This window comes from Nicotiana attenuata, unplaced genomic scaffold, assembly GCF_001879085.1.
Source record: "Nicotiana attenuata strain UT unplaced genomic scaffold, NIATTr2, whole genome shotgun sequence".
Lineage (NCBI taxonomy): Eukaryota > Viridiplantae > Streptophyta > Magnoliopsida > Solanales > Solanaceae > Nicotiana > Nicotiana attenuata.
The window spans coordinates 135,048-156,854 of NW_017670394.1; the positions used below are offsets into that span (position 1 = coordinate 135,048).

The following is a 21,807-nucleotide window of genomic DNA, read 5'->3' on the forward strand; positions in this document are numbered from 1 at the left end:
GTTGAATTTCGAGACGTGGGCCCGTGGACCGGCTTGGAGCCGATTTCGGATTTTTAAAATAATCTCATATTTGCTTGTGAAATTGATTCCTTTAGCCCGTGTTAATTGTATTGTACTGTTTGTGGCTAGCTTCGGGACATTTGGAGGCCGATTTGCGAGGCAAAGGTGTGTTGGAGTAGAGATTTGGCTCGGATTGAGGTAAGTAACAGTTCTAAATCTGGTTCTGAGGGTATGAAACCCCGTATTATGTGTCTCGTGATAGGTTTGGAGGTGACGCACATGCTAGGGTGACGGGCGTGTGGGCGTGCATCGTAAAAATTGTTACTTGGACCGTTCCGTGAAACTGTGAAGTTGAATAATCTGTTGTTAGCTATATGCTCTTCATGTGTTACAGAAATTTGAGTCCGAATCATGTTAGAAATCATTTTTAGTCTATGTGTTGGTACTGTAGGGACCCACAGAGGTAATGTCTTGTTGAGTTATTTTCTAATTGTTGTCTTGTACTCAGTCACAGTTTTACTTGCGTATCATATCTCAGTCTCTTCTTGTTTCTTGTTGATACATTACATCATTTTTGTTTGGGCTGATTTTTATGATTTTTGAGAGCTCGAGAGACTGGAGAGGTTGGTGACTGAGTTAGGTCCTGCGTACTGAGCTGTGAGCGATATGTATATATGTGGATTGGGTTGCACGCCGCAACGAGCCTTAGGGCTGTATATACGTGGATCCGGTTGCACGCCGCAACGACCCTTAGGGTTGTATATGTTATGTGTGTGTGTGTATATATATATATATATATATATGATCGGGTTGCACGCCGCAGTGATATAGCGCTTGGGCTGAAGGAGCCCCTCCAGAGTCTGTACACACCCCTAGTGAGCACAGGTACCTATTGAGTACGAGTGTTGAGCTAATGAGAAAGATTGAGTGATTGTTGCTCTGAGATGATGCTCTTGATTTCATTATTGTTAAAACACTTAGCTGCTATATATCACTGTCTTGAAGGTTTCTAAGATGTTATATTCTATTTTACTTGAACTTGACATGAAGTAACTGATTTGACCTAAATTGTCGAACTTGAAAACATGTCTACTTTCCTATGTTGAAATTACTGAAATTGAACTATAATTACAGAGCTCGACACTACTTTCAGTTCTTTATTTAGTCTTGTTACTTACTAAGTTGGTTGTACTCACGCTACACCCTGCACTTCATGTGCAGATCCAGGTATTTCCAGACACGGTGGGTGTTGACTTCATCGTACAGTTGATCTTCTGGGAGATTCCAAGGTAGCTGCCCGGCGCTTCGCAAACTTTGTTTCTCCTTCCTTATCTTTTCCGCTTATTGTATTTAGTATCGGACTGTGTTAGACAGTATTTTCCAGACTTGTGGTATTTAGATGCTAGTGACACCCCGATGTTTGGGAGTTTCCGCGTTATGTTTTGGGTTTCTACCCCGTTTATGTGAATTTTTGTTATTTAAAACTACTTTGATTCATTCTCTATTAAATATTGGAAATATTTTTGAAATGTCGGCTTGCCTAGTACCACGTTAGGCGCCATCATGACAGGTTAGGATTTTGGATCGTGACACAAGCTTTTTCAGAGTTATTTTGATGATTCCTCCAAAGGAGGAAAACGTGGTTTATCCTGTATGATTAGACAAAATGGATGGTCCTCCTTGCAAGTTGTGAGTACCTATAATGCCTTTCGTTGCATGAAATGCAAACCTTTCTCATCCTTCTTTATTTTTTTCCGGCTATTTTAGTTTAAGCTATTAGATGGACGGTTCTTTAAGTTAATTGTTCATTTCTTTGAAGGATATGGGAAACCCAACCCAAAGCCTTCTTATCTAAGAGTCGCAAGTTTTTCTATCCCACTTAGCTTCTTTATTAACTCAAACTTTTAAGCTCTTAGTTGAAAGTAGAGTACTCTTGTCATTACAACAACCTCGCTAGTCACCCTTAAACATTCCTTCACTCATTCCAAATCCACCAAAAACCACAAGTAGATGCATGCCCAGAAACTACTTCTGATGTAACCGGAAGTTTTATACTAACAGCTTGCTTTGCCTCTCAAATGGCAGTGGAGTTCATGTAAAGCAACTTTCTCACTAATCATATTGGTTTTCAGGTGGGGCAGGGTATGTTGCAAAATGGACTACAAGAGGTAGTAGTTCTTTTATAGTTACACATGCAGAAAATGCAAGAATGTGCATCTATTCTGGAAAAAAAAATAGTACAAATGAGATGGCAAAAATCACTTCACTAGTCAAGCCAAGAAAGCCTCCAAGCACGCAAACTACCAGCTACGACGGTAAAGCCTCTGCAGATCCTTGCAGTGCATGCATGTCCATGGAAGCAATGGAGGATCCAGACAATAGGAATGAATACAGAGAGTCTCGCAGAGATGACATTTGACTAGTAGGTCTGCTGGTTCTCGACAAGAGCATCGACAGCAAACTGGAGTTCTTGATGGCTACATAATCAAAATGACAAATGAAAGTGAACTGAGAACACCAAAATGCATGATGCAAACACTAAACATACTTCACCCCTGTTCTTCTCTTCTTGATCAGGGGTGTTTGGGAGGTAGAAACATGTTTTAGCAAGAAAGTCAAAGCAACTCAGGGAAATCATCAGAACGTGTAGAATAACTAGGCATGGACACCTATTCTAGAGTCCTCCTCATGTTGTTGTATTGAATAAGGGAATAAATCACAGATCTGTATTTTAGTCCAATGCTACCAGACTAAAGCCCTGATGTACTACTCTGTTACTCTTTTTACTTAAGGCAGTTCAAAGACAACAGCCATTAAGGATAGACGATGACAATACATATGGAACTCTTCAGAAGCTGTGACCTCCAACATTCAAGATGATTCTCCTTCCACATTTCAAATGAATACTTTAACGGACATCTTTAGCTTCAACCTATGATAGAAGCTTTTGACCATAAAATTGTTTTCTTGGTTTTTGGTTTTTGACAAGTCTCCAGTGCAAAGGGACCAACTCGAACTCGGCTGTGGACTGGTCGAACTATAAGTAACCATGCTTCAGAAAGAGAGTAACAGAAACATTGAAATACTAAATATGAAGAATCAGATGAGTATCATAAGATGTGGAAGTAAAGACACCTACTTTGATCTATAAAATTGAAATGCTTGATACAGGGATCTAATATGTTACTGCAGTAACACTCGTTGCACCAAATAGGAGAAACGTTTGGGCTATTCATGCATCCGACTCAAGGCAGTTAGATAATGCTTCAAGTATGATTTGCCTGCACCTACGGGAAGAGAAGGCACATGGACATAGAAAAGGTGTCTAATGTTAAAATATATTTTCTTTGATGACAATGATGACACATAGATATCCACATCAATGTACAACACAAACAAAGAGGAGGTGATTTCTCCAGACTGCAATATAGAATAGAAATTACCAGTGAACTTACATTAGAACGGAACCTTGATGTTTCAACCTCGGGAAGTATATATATGTTCATTTCCGGATTATTGTCCGGAATAGTTTGAGAGTATATCTTTTGATCAGCAGTAATTGCATCATCAACCTTTGTAATGGCAACAAAACTAGCCTTGCACAAAGGGCATGTCGAGACTTTCCTGCTTGATGCCTATGATAATGGCATTGTGAAAGGAAAAATATCAATTGAAACAAAAACAAACATCCAAGAATCAGAAGTTTCACTTGCATGCGTAGAGGAAATCATAATAACGTCTCATCACGATGGCATGCAAAAATTGAAAAAGAGGAAAAAAAAAACTTCCCCTCAAACAAAATTGAAAGGCCGATAGGATGTTTACCATATGATTGGCCCACTTCTGGATGCATGAGAAACAAAAACGATGACCACAGGGAAGCACCCCCCTGGATGAACTAAAATCTGTCCAACATATGACACAGGATAATGCGGTTGATGTAGACACTTTGCAAGTATTATCAGTCTCATTTTGGACCTCATCAACAGCTAGGCATGGCTCTTGTCCATTTCCAGGAAGATTAGATGAGGTACCTTCTGCATGTAAACACTGATTACCATTATCAAGGAGTCTGTTAACTTCAGTTTCCCCAGTGCCGTCTACACCTATTCTACTTGGTCCCGCCTCTGACTGATGGAAGCTAAAACCAGATCCATGCCTGTTAATCATAGAGATTTCAGGCATTTCAACATCCAAGTTGTAAATTTGAGCCAAAGTTTCACGTTCCCGAAGAGCTTGTAATTGGAGACTCTGTTTCTCTGAACCTGAAATAATCTCCACAAGATCCCCACTAATGTTCTTCTTTGCCAATCTACGACTTCTGCGAGAAGTTTCAGCAAATTCAGAACTTCTGTTCTTGGGTTTAAGGAATGCTGAAGAGGGGAAATTCAGTTCTTCAATCTACACGGAAAAAAAGAGGAAAAGAAAAGTATCAACTAAAGTTTGGAAAGTAATGCATTAAATAATGACTGTCTAAAAAGTTATTACCTGTGTTCTACGTGAGCATTGTAAAGAGTGCTCACCAGAACAATATATGCTGCTGGACGGGTGATCCTCGTTCAGATTACTTCCATTTGATTTCCTCCTTGGTCTATCCTTGTGTTTAACCAGCTCAGGAGACAAATTCTGCAACCAGCATAAAAGCAAGAAATTGAAGCTAAGAAATTGAAGCTATGTTATATAATCCTTTTATAAAGATGTGTCTCAGCACTTATTTTGCAGTACAATATATATCCAATACCTAGGGTCACGAAGAAGGTTGGATGAACATGTCTATAAAGAAATGCTGTAAAATTGGAAATGCAAATTTAAAAGTACATATGCACACTTGATTTAAACTGAATCTATGTGTTGTTTCCCTTAATTACCAAAATTGAGGTGCTTGTTTGGTGGAAAGTCTTCTATTTTCTTTTTAATTTTTTATTTGTCAACTGATCTTTCAGCTTCTTTTACTGAAAGAAAAAAGAGACCTTGTAGTCTACTGCTCAATCATACAAAAATCAACACCAAACTTGAAACTTGTAAATCTGACTCGTTTTGAAATAGATGAAACAAAGGAAAGTAAGAACATCCTCATTCAGTAACACAAAACCATTGTAAGTGAAAATTGCAAAGCAACAGAATGATGTAATCAGCCAGATAAAGGCCAACAATTAATGTTCTGAACAAGAAAGCCATTGAGATGGTAGATAAGCAGTGGATTATTGAGCCCAAGCATGAAAGAATGAGAAACGAAAAGAAAAGAAAAAGAATAAGGGAAACTAGTTCTATTTATAGTGAATTGAGGAGAAAGGAAAAAAATGAAGAGCACAGAATGAGTTGTTCCAGCTGGCTGTTACTTCAAGAATACAAAAGGTGCTTTTGTGGAGTTAACTCAGTACAAAATGTAGTGCTGCTATCACTAAACCGATCTCCTTTTTTTTAGTATTAACTAGCACTTTGTTTATATACTGGTTGAGTTGCTGGCCCTACCTACATTGTTTTACCTTTGCAATTGCTAATTCTCTCCTGTCTCACTGAAAGAGCCCTGCATTTCACAAAGCATTGAGACATGGTTTCGAATCGGAAGGGCACAAGAGCTTTCTGAATCAGCACATACTGAAGTGAAGCTGGTGCATGATCAACTTCTGATCTATATTGCACTAACTCTTTCTGATAAATGACCTAGATTATGCTAATAACTAGCCAAGACATACAACATTTACAGCATGCATCGATAAATATTCCTACTGATACATAAAGCCAGGAACAGCCGGATAATGTGGATTGTTTGTCAATCAGAAGGAATATTTTTTAGTTTGAACTGTTAAACAAAAGCACTTTGAACTACCCCTTTGAAGTGCAAGATCTAGTTATGAAAATGATAAAGAGCATTAACGAATAAATGAATGCACCTCTTTTAATAAAGTTGAATCTGTCCAAGAGTTGAAATCCGCTTCAGATTCAATAAGAATAGCTGGTTCTTTGGAGTGGTTCAATTGTTTACTTTCGCTAAAAAGTGTAATATCCAACATTATCGGACCCACTTCTTGCCCACTGCAAATAATTGAATGCCAAGGGATAAGATTCCAGCTGTAGAACTGGAGATATGATTGATCATAAGCAACCAATACAACCAACTTCCAAATGAGCTATACAGCAGCTCTCAGACAGACAAATTGACAAAGAAAGAAATCGCTACATTCTGCTAATAAATCAAATGTTGGTTAATTAATTCTATGGCATCTCCCATATATAAAAAAATTAATTTAAGAAATCTCGGTCTGCAACTTGTGTTCTTCAAAAGTAAGAAATAAGAATGACTGTTAAATACAAAATAAATTTAGCTGTCACGAGAAAAATGATGAAAGAAATAAATACCACAGTCAAACTTTTCCAGAGAAGCAGAAAAGGATAATTTAGTCATGCAAATGCATTTTCTCTTGATTCTTTATAAGTGCAACAAGAAATTGATTAGCTATATTTTTGTCTTTTTCTCGATTCATAGCCATTAGATAGCTAAACAGCAATATTTCTGTGAGTAGGCATCTAGAAACATAAAGATCTCATCAAGTAAACATCATCAGCAGGATATGCACACAATTGTCCAAAAGTGATTCCAGATTTTGTTGAAGAATCATTACATTCTCTTATCAAGACTCATATTATTTTATCTAGTTCTCTTCAACTGAAGTGGCATGCATCAAACCAAGAAAACCTACATCGCAATAACTAGTAAGCCAGTATTTTATATACCATTGAAATGTGTAGGGACCCTCCGGAAGACGCCTTCCTTCCTTAATACAATCTTCAACCCATCTATGGTTGATTATTGACATTTTGAACTTCTTGGCAAGCTCATATTTCTTCCCATCAAATCTCCAGCACACCTAACCAAGATGAGCATCATACACATTAACACTTCATGGGTCACCAAATAACTTGTCTAACTATAAGCACAATTTGAAACATATCTCAAGGAATGGCTCTCACATTATGGCATCATATTGGCAGAAAACACAGAGTTTATTAGGAAAGAAGTTGACACATAAATACCCAAACGACACGATTTTAAAGGTGGGGCAGCAGAAACTCATATTATTAATTTCTTAAACTCCAATTGTCAGGATATTTGGCCATGCAGAGAAGAAAATAGGAGCGGTTATCTGAATAAAGTTACACCCCATGTTTTCATACGCAAAAGTACGTCGTAAGTCAATTGATGTAAGCTCAGAAATGAGATCATCTTTGAAAGTACATAAAGTCAGTGTTATCAAAGGCGAAAAGTGCAAAAAAGCTCTAAGGCCCGTTGGGGCTTTGAGCACAAAGCGCAAATAAAGCGTGGGCTTTAATGAAATACGGCGCAACGGGAGGAAAAAGTAAAAATATGTATATGTAGTCCAAGACCAATAAATTATAAGCATGAATAACAAATATATGGACAAAAAAAGTGAAGAAAAAATAATGATAAAGTGAAATATCAATTATTCAGTGTCGCATTTTCAAGGTTACACTCATTGGCAAGGAAAGCATGCCTTAGAGCCTTGATGCGACACTGAAGCGCCCACAAAGCGAGGTGAAGCGCTCAACATGTTTTGAGCCTCGCTTTAGGGATTAAGCACGCCTTTGACAACACTGCATAAAGTAAGTTAATCATGTTACCTTGGCGGTTACAAATATTTAAGATCATGAACTGCAAGTACCAAGAAGGTTGGAAGGCTTAAAAGCTAAACGAATTGAAGAAAATAAGTTTCGTCGACAAGTTGGGAATGTTATAACATGTACTTTTGGGGTGAGACTAGGGTGCTTAACAGATAAGGAGGTTATGTTATGAGTTATTTTAGTAGGGGTGTTCATGGTTAGGTTTGGGTCGGTTTTCCCCTAAAAAGAAACCAAACCAAGTAAGTCGGTTTTTCAAATATTGGAACCAAACCAAACCAATTAAGTCGGTTTTTTATCGATTCAGTTTTTGTCGGTTTTTCGGTTTTTTCGGTGCGGTTATTTTCTTAAATATGAGACATACACTACCAAACGCATATTCTGGCGACTACATTGTCAACGTAACACTATCAAATCAATTGCTCTTTGAGAAATCTATCATTTACCAAGATATATTGATGATAATTGAATCAAATAGCGATGAATAATTTAAGTACTCAATTAAAAATCGATTATTTTAAAATGAAATAAATTCTTGTACTTAGCAAAAGAAAACTACCAATAAGACTAGAATATAAACGCAAAGAATTAGATTATTATAATATATACCAAAGAACTAAATTAAAAATATAAAATGACTAATATGTACCATAAAATTTTAGAAACTTTATATAAAAATACACATATATAGGTATAATAATAAATTTAAATAGCTACTTTTATAGTCGGTTTGGTTCAATTTTTTTAGGTTAATTTTTTTAATAAAACCAAAACTAAACCAAATTTGATCGGTTCTTAAAATTCAAAAGCAAAACCAAATCAAAACCTAGAAAGTATCGATTTTTGTTTCAATTTGGTTTGATTTTCGATTTGGTTCTATTTTTCGAATTTTTATGAACACCCCTAATTGACAGAATCCGGAAAAAATGTAGACCCCTAGGAAGTAGGAACGACCCGACCCTGTAACCAAACAATCAGGCAACAGTGGGGTTCACAAGTGGGTTTCTGCTGCAGCTGCACCACACAGACTCAATAGTGCACTCTCGCATCACTCCACCACGTGAGGAACACGTATGGCCCACGTGTCCACTGGTCATGTCAAATCGGCCTGAATAATCATTTGCCTTTGACTTGGATGAATTTTGGTAATGACTGTAGGGGCCATGTCCTTTAATGACTACTGTAGGGGCCCAGTGGATTTTATTTTCTGTTTCTCTAAGACATGCCAACTAACTAGTTTACATGTTAGATTTTATGCTTATGAAGGTGATGGAAACTTGATGTGTCACATCATATGGTGCCACGTGTTCCATTAGGGTTGCATAATACGTGTAGCCAATCCACAATACAAATTTCTTTAAAAAAATTAAAATTGCTAGAAAAAGTTTTTTTCTCATTCGATTTTGGGTATCTGTTTTGGACTTGATGATCAAGTCCAACTATGACTACAAAAAAGATTAAGCGATAGTTATAAATATAATATAATTTAGAGGTCGGAGTCAAACTCACATAGAGCTATGATGTATTCTAGCTAATTTTTCTATTATATAGAAAAGCTAAAGTGGTCGATCAAGGGTAATTTTGACATTCCACCTCATTTATTCTCTATTTTGCATTTTCGTACCTCTCAAATTCGCTTACATTCTTCATCTAGTATGTTCTAACTTCAGAGTCCCCCATGGCCTCATCTAGCTTTCTTCGATGTCTTCTCTTACAGAGGTAATGGTTATCTCTCTGCTATTTACTTATTGTTATAGATCATTGGAGTTCAAGGATGTGTATTTCTAGCTCAGTTGGTGGCTACTGCTCCACCATTTAAACTTGGGGAAAGAATCAGTGAGATCATTTTCTGACAATTTGAGAGTTTCCAAATTGGGTAGGAGGAAAACGTTCTCCAAGCAAGTTAATGAATTCAAGATCTGGATATCTCCAAAAAGAGGATACATTCACGGGTATCTTAGATTCAGTCTTCACTTTTATAATTTTGGTTTCTATATATGAATTCCAATTATTATGCAATTTTGTCGAGAGTACCTGGTTATAAATTGATTATTTTACTATGGGTCTTTTTCAAATTTGTGGTTATGACAGTGAAGCTAACTTCCTATAGGTTCTTTTATTGATAAATCAAAGGAGTTGGGCTTCAATTTTGTTTGCTTCAATTTTGTTTGTTTTATCTTTTGAGCAATTCAATAACTCCACATCAACTATATCGAGCGACATTTTTCGTTCAAATATCATTAACAAAAGAATTCAAAAAAAAAATTGTCTGATACAATTTTGTTTCACCAATATTTTTTTAGTAGATATCCTTAAACCGTTTGATATCATATATGCTCATCATTCCAATATATATCATTTTGCACAGTTGGTTAAACAATTTGATTCACTGGAGTTGAGTCATCCTAAAGCAATAATATTAGATTTTGGCTTCTTATTTGGATAAACTATTACATATTAATTCATTATTATAATGATATCAGAAAGTAGTACACTGTACATGGTGAATTCATTGCTCAATTGTATTCTCATGTCGGTCATATTGGTAAATATCAGTTTCAAAGTGCAAACAAACAGTTTAAGTTAAAAGTCGAAGTTTCGGTTACTTTTGCGTACAAATATACCTTTCCATAGTAGCATAAAGCGGGGTGACAAAAGGTCATCATTTCTTTCCTACGTTTTCTTAGCTAAAAGACTGTAGAATTTATAATGTTTTACTCCTCTTTGCTTCACGGTTCACGTCTCTAAGCATTAGATAATGGTATATTTGTTATAAATTACCAACTTTATACTACAGGTGAATGTTACTCAAAACAATTCTTGTTTTGCTAAATAAATAAATAGATATTGAATCGCTGCGAGTTACTCATAAGGGTTTAATTACTTTGTCTTTTACCCGATTTATTTCATTTGTGTTAGGAAATTGTATAACAGATAGGGCTTTTTGTAAGGCACTCTACTTGCTACTTATTTCTGTGTATGCTAAAAAAGGTAATTTCAATTTGTGTCCTCCAGTTTGTGTGACTTCTATATTATTAAGAGCTGCAGATGAAATAGCAGTGGTTATGCCGACATCTACTCAAAGAAGAATAGTATTAGAGTCAAGACCGGTGCTATCCCCTTCCCCTGCTACGCTTCCTTACTCAACAATCAAAGAAGCATTTTCGATTCCCCGATCCACTCTCGTGCTAACATGCTAACAGCGGTTTAGGTAAGCCAGGGGCTAAGCGGGAATGCCCTATCTAAGAGCCTACTTCCTTCTGATCTTTCTGCTCTTGGGGATTCATCTCTACCTTTTTCATAAAATGTAGTGGCCAAACCAGATAGTCCATTTCCTCTCTTTTCTCGCTCCTCAAGAAAGACGGCTAGAAACTTCCTATTAGGAATGGCTTCCTTTCAGGTTGTGTTGTTACAGACCAGACTGTTCTAACAGGGCAGGGGAGACGGATAACTAATCTAATACAGTACAGCTATGATCGGGCAATAGCGCAGATAAGATCAGACTGAATGTGTGAAGGATATGGTTCTGGTTCTCTTCTGTCCCGTTCCTTCAATCAAAGAAGAATCCATGCCCAGGGCTAGTGCCAGCGCATAGTCAGAGTCTTCCCTGCGTGCCTAACATCCACTCCTTCTAGTCGAGTGCCTTGCGGCGCCTTTAACGATGAGAGAAGGCGATACCGAAGAGAATAACTCAAGGGCACTGGCTACTCCATCAACTCAATTTCGTTGCGTAAGTGAGGATGCCAGTCATCATAGTCTGAACTTTAAATCTTTCGTAGGCTCATCTCGTCGATTGGCATTCCGATCCTGGTCATTCATAGATAGTCGGCGCTTTTAGTCATAGGCTATCGCCCATTCCTGATAGCCGCAGCTCTGCCCGTTCCCTATTCCATTAAAGAATGAATGGGAATTGATCTGACAACAGCTGGGCAAAATCCATCTCTTTCCATCTCTATGTTCGCTAAACTTGCTTCCTTTCTTGCTTTCATGAAGCCGACCTTAACAGACATCTCTTCCATTTTCGTAGATGGAAGATCCGGTGAATCAATTCAATTAGATGCCGCTTACCTAGATGCGGTGCTTGTCCCTCGAAGCGAAGGTAAAGACCAAGACATTGGGGATTCTGAATCTGACCGCACTTTCCTCAGGTCGAACGGCTATCGATCCTGGCCCGATGAGAAAAGGGTTGAACTCATACTTGCCTTAACCTAATCTACTTGGATCCCGGATTCCATTCCATTTCCATTAAGGCATTCATTCCCTTCATGTAAAGGAAGAGTTCAACAGAAGTCATCTCTCTGACACTGGCTGTTCTTTCTACCTAAACTTGCGGCTTCTTTCATCAAAGATAGGTGTGAGCTAATTTTCTCGCTAAACCCGTCTCTGATCTTCTCTACTGTTTTGGCTGCTTTCTTGGGTGTAAGGTTCCTAATGTTCTAACTCAGAAAGTATAGTCGTTCTCTCTTCCTGACCCTTCGGCCAAGCCGCTTTGTCTGTTCATTGGATTGATGTCTGATAGCTTTTCCTTCTCCCCAACCGCTGTCATGTCCCGCTACGCTAGTTCTACTGTGCTTTCCTTCCTTGGCCTAAGAAAGAAGGCTAGTCACTTCCCTTATTCATAGGGGCAGCCCCTTTTCTATCGAGTAGTCACTCTTGGCCTCTTTCTGTCCTGACTCGGAAATGAACCCGATGGTCAATCTTTCCCTGGCTTGAGAGGTTTCATTTCAGGTTAAGCAGGGGATCAAGACTCTAATGCTTTCATTCCTTCAGCTTCAGATAGGTGAATCAATGGGCTCATTTCCTTTCTTTCTCTCGTCAACTGGGGAAAGGTTCCTCTTTGCTTTGATTCGATAGTTGGAACTCTTTGTATATAGGTTATGCCTAGGGCAAGACCCTTAGGAGAGATAAGGAAGGTATTAAGAAAAGGAATCCGGTCTTTGACGATCCAGTCTTAGCTAGCAAGTGTATGGACTCATACTTTGAGGACTCCCTAGTGTGCCAGATAGCTACTTTTGTCCCGTTTAAGCTGAAGCATAAGAATGAAGGATTTGTGTCCAGCGTGTGATCACAGCCGGTACCGCATTTCTTTTTTCTTGGGGGGGCCCTGTGTAAGGGCGGACGGGAATGCCTACCCCTCTAAATCAGTCTTCCTCCGCCCGAATCGGAATCAAAGTAGTATCCACCTTCTTCCTTTGCCGGTATCCTAAGATCGATCTCTTGACTAAGTCATTTCACACGTTGCACTGAGAACAAGGGACTGATCCCGTACCGTGCTACTGCCTTGACCTAGGATTCTTTTCCTCACATCGGATTCTGAACTGAAAAACTGAAGCTTTCAAGGAAGGAGATTCTAAGACATCACATTCTGTGGCAAAGAGCCCATTCGATGGCATCCGCGCCCGCTTGAATTTCACTTTCACTCTTGGATAGCTATAGCTACGGGGCTTTTCTGGCTTGAACGGGAAGAAATCCATGAGAGGAAAACTACTTCTTTTAGAAAACAGACTTACTTAGTTCAACAAAAGGTCTTGACCAACAAAAAGAGCTTTTTCCACCAGTCTTTTAGGCCGGGCACCTTCTTTCTCTTCATTTCATTTCAGGAAGAAGAAGAAAGGCGAAGTTCTTCTATCCAGTTGAGGATGAATTACAGTTCCACATCCAGCAAGGAAGACAAGCGCATAAATTGGATTCCCGGCTGACTCTTCTTCTTTGAAGCATTCAGAGAGAATCAAGATTGGCTTAGTCGGATCTTGCCAGGCAATTGCCTTTTTTCCACAAGAGATTGCTCTCCTCCGAGGCTTGAGAGCTTATTCCCTTCTTGTTCACCTTTCTTTTTCTTTACTTATTTTCTTTATTGAATGATTGGCTCAATAGCTTTCTTCCTTCAATTAGAAAAGGGGCTAATGGAAACTCAGGAGCTTCACTCAGAGCTATTAAGCTCTTTGGGGGAAGTCAGAAGTTCTTCCACTCGGAATTGCATCAGAGAAGAAAGCTCCACAGAAGACTCCGAAGGAGTAGGAATTGGCTCACTAGGTTCTTCAACTAAAAAGTAGTCAAATCGCAAAACTCCTTACTACAATCCTCCTTCGATGCCTACTTACTTAGGTCTAGCTGACCCAGCTTGAAGTCTACCAACCCTTTTCAAGTCGGGAATGCCACATCAGTCTGATATTCTAATATGTTGACTTGCACCCAGGCCTAGCTCTCTGTGGTGGGGCGGTCTCGCTAGGTGAGATAATGAGACCAAAGCATGAAAAATCGGCTGCCTGCGAAATCAACAGGAAAGCTTTGGCTGTTTGCTTTAGCAACGACGGTAAAGGGCAGGTTCTGTAGTCAACTGCACTTGGTCACTTCCTGCTCTGTCGGGTCATTTGATCTTCTCAGTTCCACTCGGGCATACTCTTTCATAGGCTCGACACAGGTTGTGACGTCGGGTCCTCTCTTCTCTTCATGAATCTCAGTTGGAAGCCCCCATTTTCATCAGACATCCAATGAAGTAGGAGCTCGCTCCCTACCTAGCGGTACTTCCATGGCTTGCCTCTCGAGGTCCTGTTTGAAAGGCAGTTGCGAGAACCTGTCTGGATTGAGTGGTCCTTTCTCGGGCAGCTACTGAGACATAGGTTGGCCCGAGCTTCCCTTGGCATACCTTCGTTACCATTACTAAGAAAAGTAAGTAGGAATTCGTCCCAGATAAACTACTGATCTAGCTCTTTCGCATCGAGGAAAACCCCTATTTCCTCTTTCAGGTTAGGCGCCCTTTGCTCGAACGAAAGAGGGGTCTTTGCCGGGACCGATGCTAGTAGTTAGATTCAATATTCAAAAAGTCTTAAATAGAAGCCAAATCCAGTTGAGAAGAGACAAGCACGGTGACATCCATCGAAGGGATCTCGGTCGAGAAGCGGCCCAGGTAAAGCCAGATTTCAAAGGTAGAATGTATTGGTGGCACATCGACCTAGAATAAGGGCTCTAGTCCACGATTCCTGGATTCCAACCTTTCAAAGGCAAAGGAAGTCTCAAGCTGTAAAAGTAGGCCTGCCATCGATGCTAAGAGATAGACGAGCTACCATAGATCCCTCACCGACGAATAGCGTACTTTCCTCTTAGAATATCCCTTGAATAAGCGGATGAACCACTTGAGCCTCCTATTTCACTGAATCCGCTCCCATCTCTACAGAGCCCCGAAAGCTTATAGGATCTCTAGGCTGTAGAGAAAGGGCCTATGATGGAATCATTGAATCTCAGCGACGCGGTGAAAGATCTAAAAGAGGTGGATGATCCCAAGTATTGCAAATATCACCGCATCGTCAGTCACCCTACAGCAAGATGCTTCGTCTTAAAGGAGAAGATCATGACGTTGGTGAGAGATGGAAAGATCATCATTGACGCTAATGACACGGCCGAAGCGAACCATGCTAGTGCTAAAATCGATCACAAGAAGGGATCAACGTAATAGTCTTCTCCAAGGTTCTCTAACAAGCAAGGAGAGATCCACGAGACGTTCTTCCTCAAGATCAATCTGAAGTGCTGATGGAAGTTCATTGAAGATTCAACACATCACAAGGAACTCGTTTCGTTCGAGAAATACACTACATTGTCCCTCGAATTGAAGAAAACAAGAAGGAGTGATCAAGAGAAGTTGTCCCTCGTGATCAATCCGAAGCGCTACTAACTCTTCTTGACGATCAAGTAAATCACAAGGAGGTCCACAGCATCCTGCGCTCGAGAAATACGCTGCTTCAGCCCTCGAATCAAGGAAAACAAATTAGAGACAAGAATCAGGGGATACACAGAGTTGTACTCACAAGTTTTATTAAAAAAAGAATTTTTCTTTACATTTCTTTCGTGATTGCAGTTATTAATTTCCGTACACGAAATTTGTCGCGAACAGTAAGCTAATCAAATCAATATGACTGGTGGAATGTGGTATTGTAGCTATTGGTTGGTAAGCTTGCAATCAAGTTATTGCTATCTTACGAGCAGCTTGCTATACTCTATTAGTGCCTCTCTTTGGTCTATCATAAGCAACCGAGCGGAAGTAGGTTTCTCTCTTTCTATTTACTTAATATGCAAACTCGCTCCGAGCCGAGTCAGTGTTGGGGTTGGGTTGGTTGATCGCCCAAAAAATGATTCTTATCCCATCCGTCAGGTTTGTATGTACCCACGCTCCTGTTTATTATTTTCTAGAACCTCAGGAACTATCCTTTCCGGCTGCCCCCTCCCCCCCCCTGGCTTTGCCCTTGGGTTTGTCAACCAACCTGGCATGTTCAGACCGGGGCGCCTCGACGATGATGTAGTCGTAGTAGTCCNTAGTAAGAGGAATTGGGTAGGAGTAAAGGATTGTACAAAAGGAGTTGATAACCTAAAAATGTTCGGGTAGTGATTGTGAGCTCTAATTCTAAGATTTATGTGTTAACTTGTGAACTAGATTGTCGATACTAGGCTATTGGTGAGCCAAAGTAGAAGTAGAAAGGGGAAGTTCGATTCCAGGTATGTATGGCTAACTTTGACCTTTGTAGAGTCACCTTGTTTGGTGTACGAGTATTTGGTACGTGTTACTTATGTGGACTATTTGTGAATTTTGGTTGCTTCACGGGTGTTAAGGAAGGATGGCCTATTTCATGAACTCTTGCGATTAATATGCCTTGAACATTGTTGGTTAAACGTTCCGATATAATGGTGTAGATAAATGGATACAAACCATGTGTGTGTGTAAATGTGTTTATGTGGTAAGGGCTATATAGTAAATGATGGAAAGAAGTCGTAATTGATACAAATGAAAACTCTTTGTGAATTGTTATTGTTGTTGTGAAATGATATTCCGGATGGCCTGAAGCCATGTGATTGAACTGTGGACTATTGTTGTTGTGTGAAATGTGATTGTCCGGTGGGATCGGGTTGCGCGCCGCAACACAAAATGATAAATTGTGGGTTGGGGTGATAAGGGTGGCCGAGATAATAAGGGTGAAAAAGTGATCGAAATCACTATTGAAATGAACATATGTGAAAGATGTGAAATCGTTGATGTAATGAAATGATGTTGGAAGGGAAAAAGGAGAGATTGTGAAACTTGTTTGACTTTGGTTGTTCCTTTCATGTGCATTTGATTGTTGATTCTATAACTGTACATTACTCGTGTATTGTTTGAGTTTACTTGGGGTAAAGTTTGTTCATACATACCAGTACAATTCAAATGTACTGACGTCCCTTTTGCCGGGGGCGCTACATTCGTGATATGATTGTAGGTGGATCTATAGCAGGTACTCCAGTCCACCGTCTGTAGCACTCCTTCACTTTCCGTCAGCTGAATTGGTGAGCCCCTTTTCTCTCGGGGCCCTGCGTGGCTCATGCCGCTTTTATTCCGGAGTCTTGTTTTGGCATGTGTAAGGTATAGCCGGAGCCTTGTTACCAGCAAGTATGGTATCACCCTTTTGTATCCTTAGAGGCTCCGTAGACACAATGTGGGTGGGGTACATATGTATTTTGGGTAAGTAATGGTACGGTTCGGAATCGTGATCCACGTTGGTAAATGTTGTAAGTATTTGGAATCATATGTTGGTAATGATAAAAAGTAGAAATGAATTCATGCTGTAAGTTTATGCTTAAGTTATAAATGGCTATTTTACAGGAATAATGTATATTGAAATCACGGGGTAACGCGTGGGATAGGAAAGACAATTCCAGGTCCGCTTGACTGGGGTCCTCCGGTGGAGCGTCGGTCGCGTCCCTCGATTTTGGGGCGTGACACAGCTCCTATGGGACCCACTTGGTCGGTGATCGACACCTATTTTTATCTCGTTTTTGGGATGAGCTTTGCTCATTTTTTGACCTCCTTCCATCCTCACACTCTCCAAACCCTCCCAAACAGTTTCCCCAAGGCTCCAAACAAATTCCAAAAAAATACACAATAATCCAACATCAAATGTAGCCAAAGGTGAAGAATAACCCCTCTATGGTGTTGTGATGTGAATAAGGATGATGGTGAGCTAAGTTAAGCTTAGGGTTCGAATCGTATCTACTGTCTAAGGTTTGTTTAACATCCCTTTGATTGTGTTTAAGGTTAATTACATGTTGGTTGTGGTGTTGGAGTGAAAGATTACAAAATAGCACTTAAAAGGGGAAGAGATGTAGTTATCTTTTGTTGGGTTGTTTTAAGGCTATATATATATTTGTTGGGTTGTTTTAAGGCTATATATATATATATATGTTGTTATGGCTGGAAATTGGAGAAAATAACTTGATTATGATATGGTTTATATTGTTATGCATGTCTATATGTTTATCAAGTTAATTGATGAAAGAAACATATGAAACTTGAGAATGGAAGTGAAGATTAACTTAAGCCACTTCTATGGTGTTGTACTGCTATTTAAGACTGTTGTAAGCTAAATATAACTTGGATTTCGACTTGAAGCTACTATAGGAGGTATGTATATTGTGTTCTCGCATGTGCTTAAGGTTATCTTGATGTTGATTAAGTTAAATGGATGGACTAGACATGAACTAGTGAATAAAGTTTCTAATTAAGGATAGTTGGAGTTGTGGATTGTTTCCTTTGTTATAAATATATGGTATAAGGCGGGAATCATTGATGACTGGCTTCATTATCATGTTAATGATACGGTTAAGTTAAAGTAAGAAGTCTATAAGGGGTGATATAGGGTAAACGGATTCTAATTGGAGCTTGCCGCTCGTCGTGAAGTAGTTGTGACTCGTTGTTGTTATATAGTGTCTTGTTACTGATACGTATATGTTGCTAGATTTCTCTGGTTGTTGTTGTTGGTATATGGTATTGGAGGAGGCCCTTGTTAGAGGGGAGATGCTGCCGAATTTACATAAACGAGCTACTAGCTTAAGTTACGGACTTAGCCTTTACGCACTAATTTTGAATCTCCTTATGCTATGGTAGATTAAGTGGAGTTGTTTGAAGAGTTGCTTGGAAGTAGTGTTGTGAAGAGCGTGAAGCAAGGAAAAGCGACAAGCCCCTTTTCGCTTAAAGCGAGAAACGAAGCGCTCGCTTATTTGAAGTGAAGCGGAATTTAAAAAAAAATATTATTAAAATAAATACTGCATAGACAACACATGTAACTGTAAGGAAATGTTCAATACTTCAATGTAAAAACTAAAGAGTAGCATCAATTAAAGCACAAAATGAGCATCCTATTCTTCTAAAAGATTAAATGAAATGAAAAAAATGGAAGTATACGAAAAAATGGCAGTAATCGAAACGAAAAAAATTGGGCAGCATTTCGCTGCAATTAATCACTGAAACAGTGAAAGAAGAAGAAGAATTGAAGGGAAAAAAAATGCCAGCATTTCGCTGCTACTCTGGGACTGAAACAGTGAAAGAAAAAGAAAAAAAAGGAGGAGGAGGAGGAGGAAGAAGAAATCACATACCTGGGCTTAAACTTGATGAACTTTTTTAATTTTTAACGTTAGCAGCCCCTAATATGTAGAAGAGCTCGTTTCTGTCGCTTTTACGCTTCTCGCTTTTTTTGCAGAAGCGCTCGCTTTATTCAACCTGCTACGCTTCACATCACAGAAGCACCTGAGGTCTCGCTTCGCACTTTAAGCGCTGAAGTGAGCGTTTTTCACAACTCTGTTTGGAAGGTATTAAGGACTCAACGGGGTTAAGGTATGTTAAGGCTAAACCCTTCCTTCATTTTGGCAAGATCTCTTAACTACATGCGTTTGATATCGAGAAAGAGAAGTTCGTATTCCTGGATTTATGAACATTATCCTAATCTCATAATTTACAGTATTCTCCCATATCGAGACTTTATATATACAGTATTACAGTATTTTCACCATCATCGGGCTATAATCGATGGGTAGGCCCCTATTGGGTAGTATTACAGTATTTTCACCACCATCGAGTTATAATCGGTGGGCAGGCCCCTATTGGGTAACCTCTGATCAGATGGTAAGTTATATACCGAGCCTACTGTGGCCAAGCGCCTATGAGCGAGCCCAGAATGGCCGAGATACAGAGCCTAGCATGGCCAAGCGCCTATGAGCGAGCCTACTATGGCAGAGCAGTTACACGTACCGAGCCTTATAGGGTCGGACAGCTATTTTACTTACTATATTGAGAGAGTTGAGTCAGTATCAGCAGGTAAGCATATCTTCGGATCATGTTTGACTCCTAGTTACTTTCAGTTATTATATTATTAGTTCAGTTTCAGCTTTCAGTTATTCTGTTGCCTTACATACTCGGTACATTATTTCGTACCGACGTCCCTTTTGCTGGGGACGCGGCATTTCATGCATGCAGGTCCTGATAGACAGCTAGATAGACCATCCCAGTAGACAGAGTCAAACATCAGCTTGGTTGGTAAGTTCCACTTCCTCGGAGTTACCATGTCTAGATCTTGGAGTCCATTTTATATATACAGGTTTGATGGGTAGGTCGAGGCCCTGTCCCGACCATGATACAGTTCAGTTATCTCTAGAGGCTTGTAGACGAGTCCTGCGTATTTTGTATATCAGTATTGTGGCCTTGCCAGTCGTGTGTATATGTTCAGTTAGGCATTGCTGGTTGGGGACATTCATGGCGGCCTCATCGCCCTGCACAATTATGTATATGAGCTTTTGGGTATATTTACCCCTCAGATGGGGAGAGACATTATTTTCAAATGATTCAAAATACGGCCCCATTGGCCTCGATTGGTGTTGTAAGCTTGCAGGTAAGCCTCATCGGCCTAAGTTGAGGGATACCCCTTCACAGTCACGATTACAGAGTGGTACGCTCGGGCCGAGTAGGGCACCGGGTGCCGGCCACGCCTCCCCAGGTTTGGGGCGTGACAAATAACTCCACTAATGATAGTTGTATGTTGCAACTTGTAAGGTGAACAAAACCACCAAAGCTCCAGTTATAGCATTGAAAATCAACCTAGGCGGATTATGCTTATGATTAGATTTATTTTAAAGATGGTTTACCTAACATATAAGGCCCAACCGGGCAACAATAGCCACTGAGATTTGAACTCGTGATACCATGGTTGTTATTGTGGCTTCTTCCTTCCTGTCCACTAGACTATCCCATTGTACCCAAAGGTTCTAATTTTAATTTTTGGGGGAGGATTACAGTATAGAGATTTATTGAACCAAAATACTATGTTTTCTTCTATTGTACTTAATGAAATATGAGATGTTCAGGGGCAGATGTAGTGTATATATTATGGGCTCATCCGAACCCAGTGGCTTTGGCTCAGAACCTGTATATGTGTTAAAGTTTCACTAATTAAGTACAATTAATATACAGTAAATCAAATGGGATTTAAACTCCTTAACTCAAACCTATAAAGTTCAAATCCTAAATGTTTTACACTTTCAATTCTTTGCAGAATCCAATAGAATTCCTCTTTTTACATAACAAATAGAGTTTATGAAAGCTTCTGATTAATAGTTGAATTCGGATTGTGAAAGACTGACATACCAAATGAGTGGTCGACTGGTTCATTGAACCGACATAACTTGCACCGCTCTTGTCTATCAGTTTGATGAGATTAAATCGCTCGGTACCGTGGTATCCGCTGACTGTAGCTATTACCGATTCCATGCCTTGGATAGGTAATCGCCCCCGCACTGAGTACAAAAAAAAGAACGTGGATTTCAGAAATATTGTATACCAGATAAAACAATGAAAGGCCTAAAATTGAACCCTAAATAGCATATAGATGCTGTTCCTCACAGTTACAGGAAGTGTTTTTACCTTTTTTATGCCGCCGATTCGCATCCTCCTCTTCCATGGAAGGTCTGCAAGAGTAATGGCTTTGCCGGGAAAGGGAATTTTTTGAATTTGTGGATTTGTAAGCACACGGTTTTTGAATAAAAGCATGAAAGAACTTTCGGGTCGGATCCGAAATTTCTTTTTTTCTATGGTCCGACATTTTGAGGGGTTTGTACAAAACTTTGCAAGCCTGCACACTTTAGTATCTAACTTTAGACTTATCGGGACTGACATTAAAAATAAATTAGTCTAAAAATGAAATACACTTAACACTAATTAAATCTAAACTCTCGAAAGTGCAAAAATTGCACTTAAGGTGCACTTACGGTCAAATAGGTCTGAAGTGCAACAAATGTTTTCGGGCACTTACGGTCAAAGAGGCTTGAAGTGAAAAAGTTGTACTTCAGATGTGCAAAAATTGCACTTCCAATGCACTTAAA

At 39.4% G+C, this 21,807-nt stretch overlaps 1 protein-coding gene across 2 annotated transcripts; it reads right to left on the minus strand.

Moving 5' to 3' along the window:
• Window positions 1–2,096: 2,096 nt before the first annotated feature.
• LOC109238795 (DNA topoisomerase 2-binding protein 1-A) lies at window positions 2,097–21,523 on the minus strand. Of its 2 annotated transcripts, none has more exons than XM_019405273.1 (8): window positions 21,350–21,523; window positions 21,074–21,222; window positions 6,736–6,869; window positions 5,895–6,036; window positions 4,489–4,626; window positions 3,826–4,401; window positions 3,456–3,635; window positions 2,097–2,477 (listed from the first exon to the last, which is right to left on the minus strand). In XM_019405273.1, exons 1-8 carry the CDS (start codon window positions 21,384–21,386, stop codon window positions 2,301–2,303), a joined length of 1,533 nt encoding a protein of 510 aa, XP_019260818.1. In that variant the 5' UTR covers window positions 21,387–21,523; the 3' UTR covers window positions 2,097–2,300. The 2 variants fall into 2 exon arrangements, with proteins under 2 accessions (XP_019260818.1, XP_019260819.1); XM_019405274.1 differs by lacking the exon at window positions 2,097–2,477 and adding an exon at window positions 2,484–3,287.
• Between the last annotated feature and the right edge of the window lie 284 nt (window positions 21,524–21,807).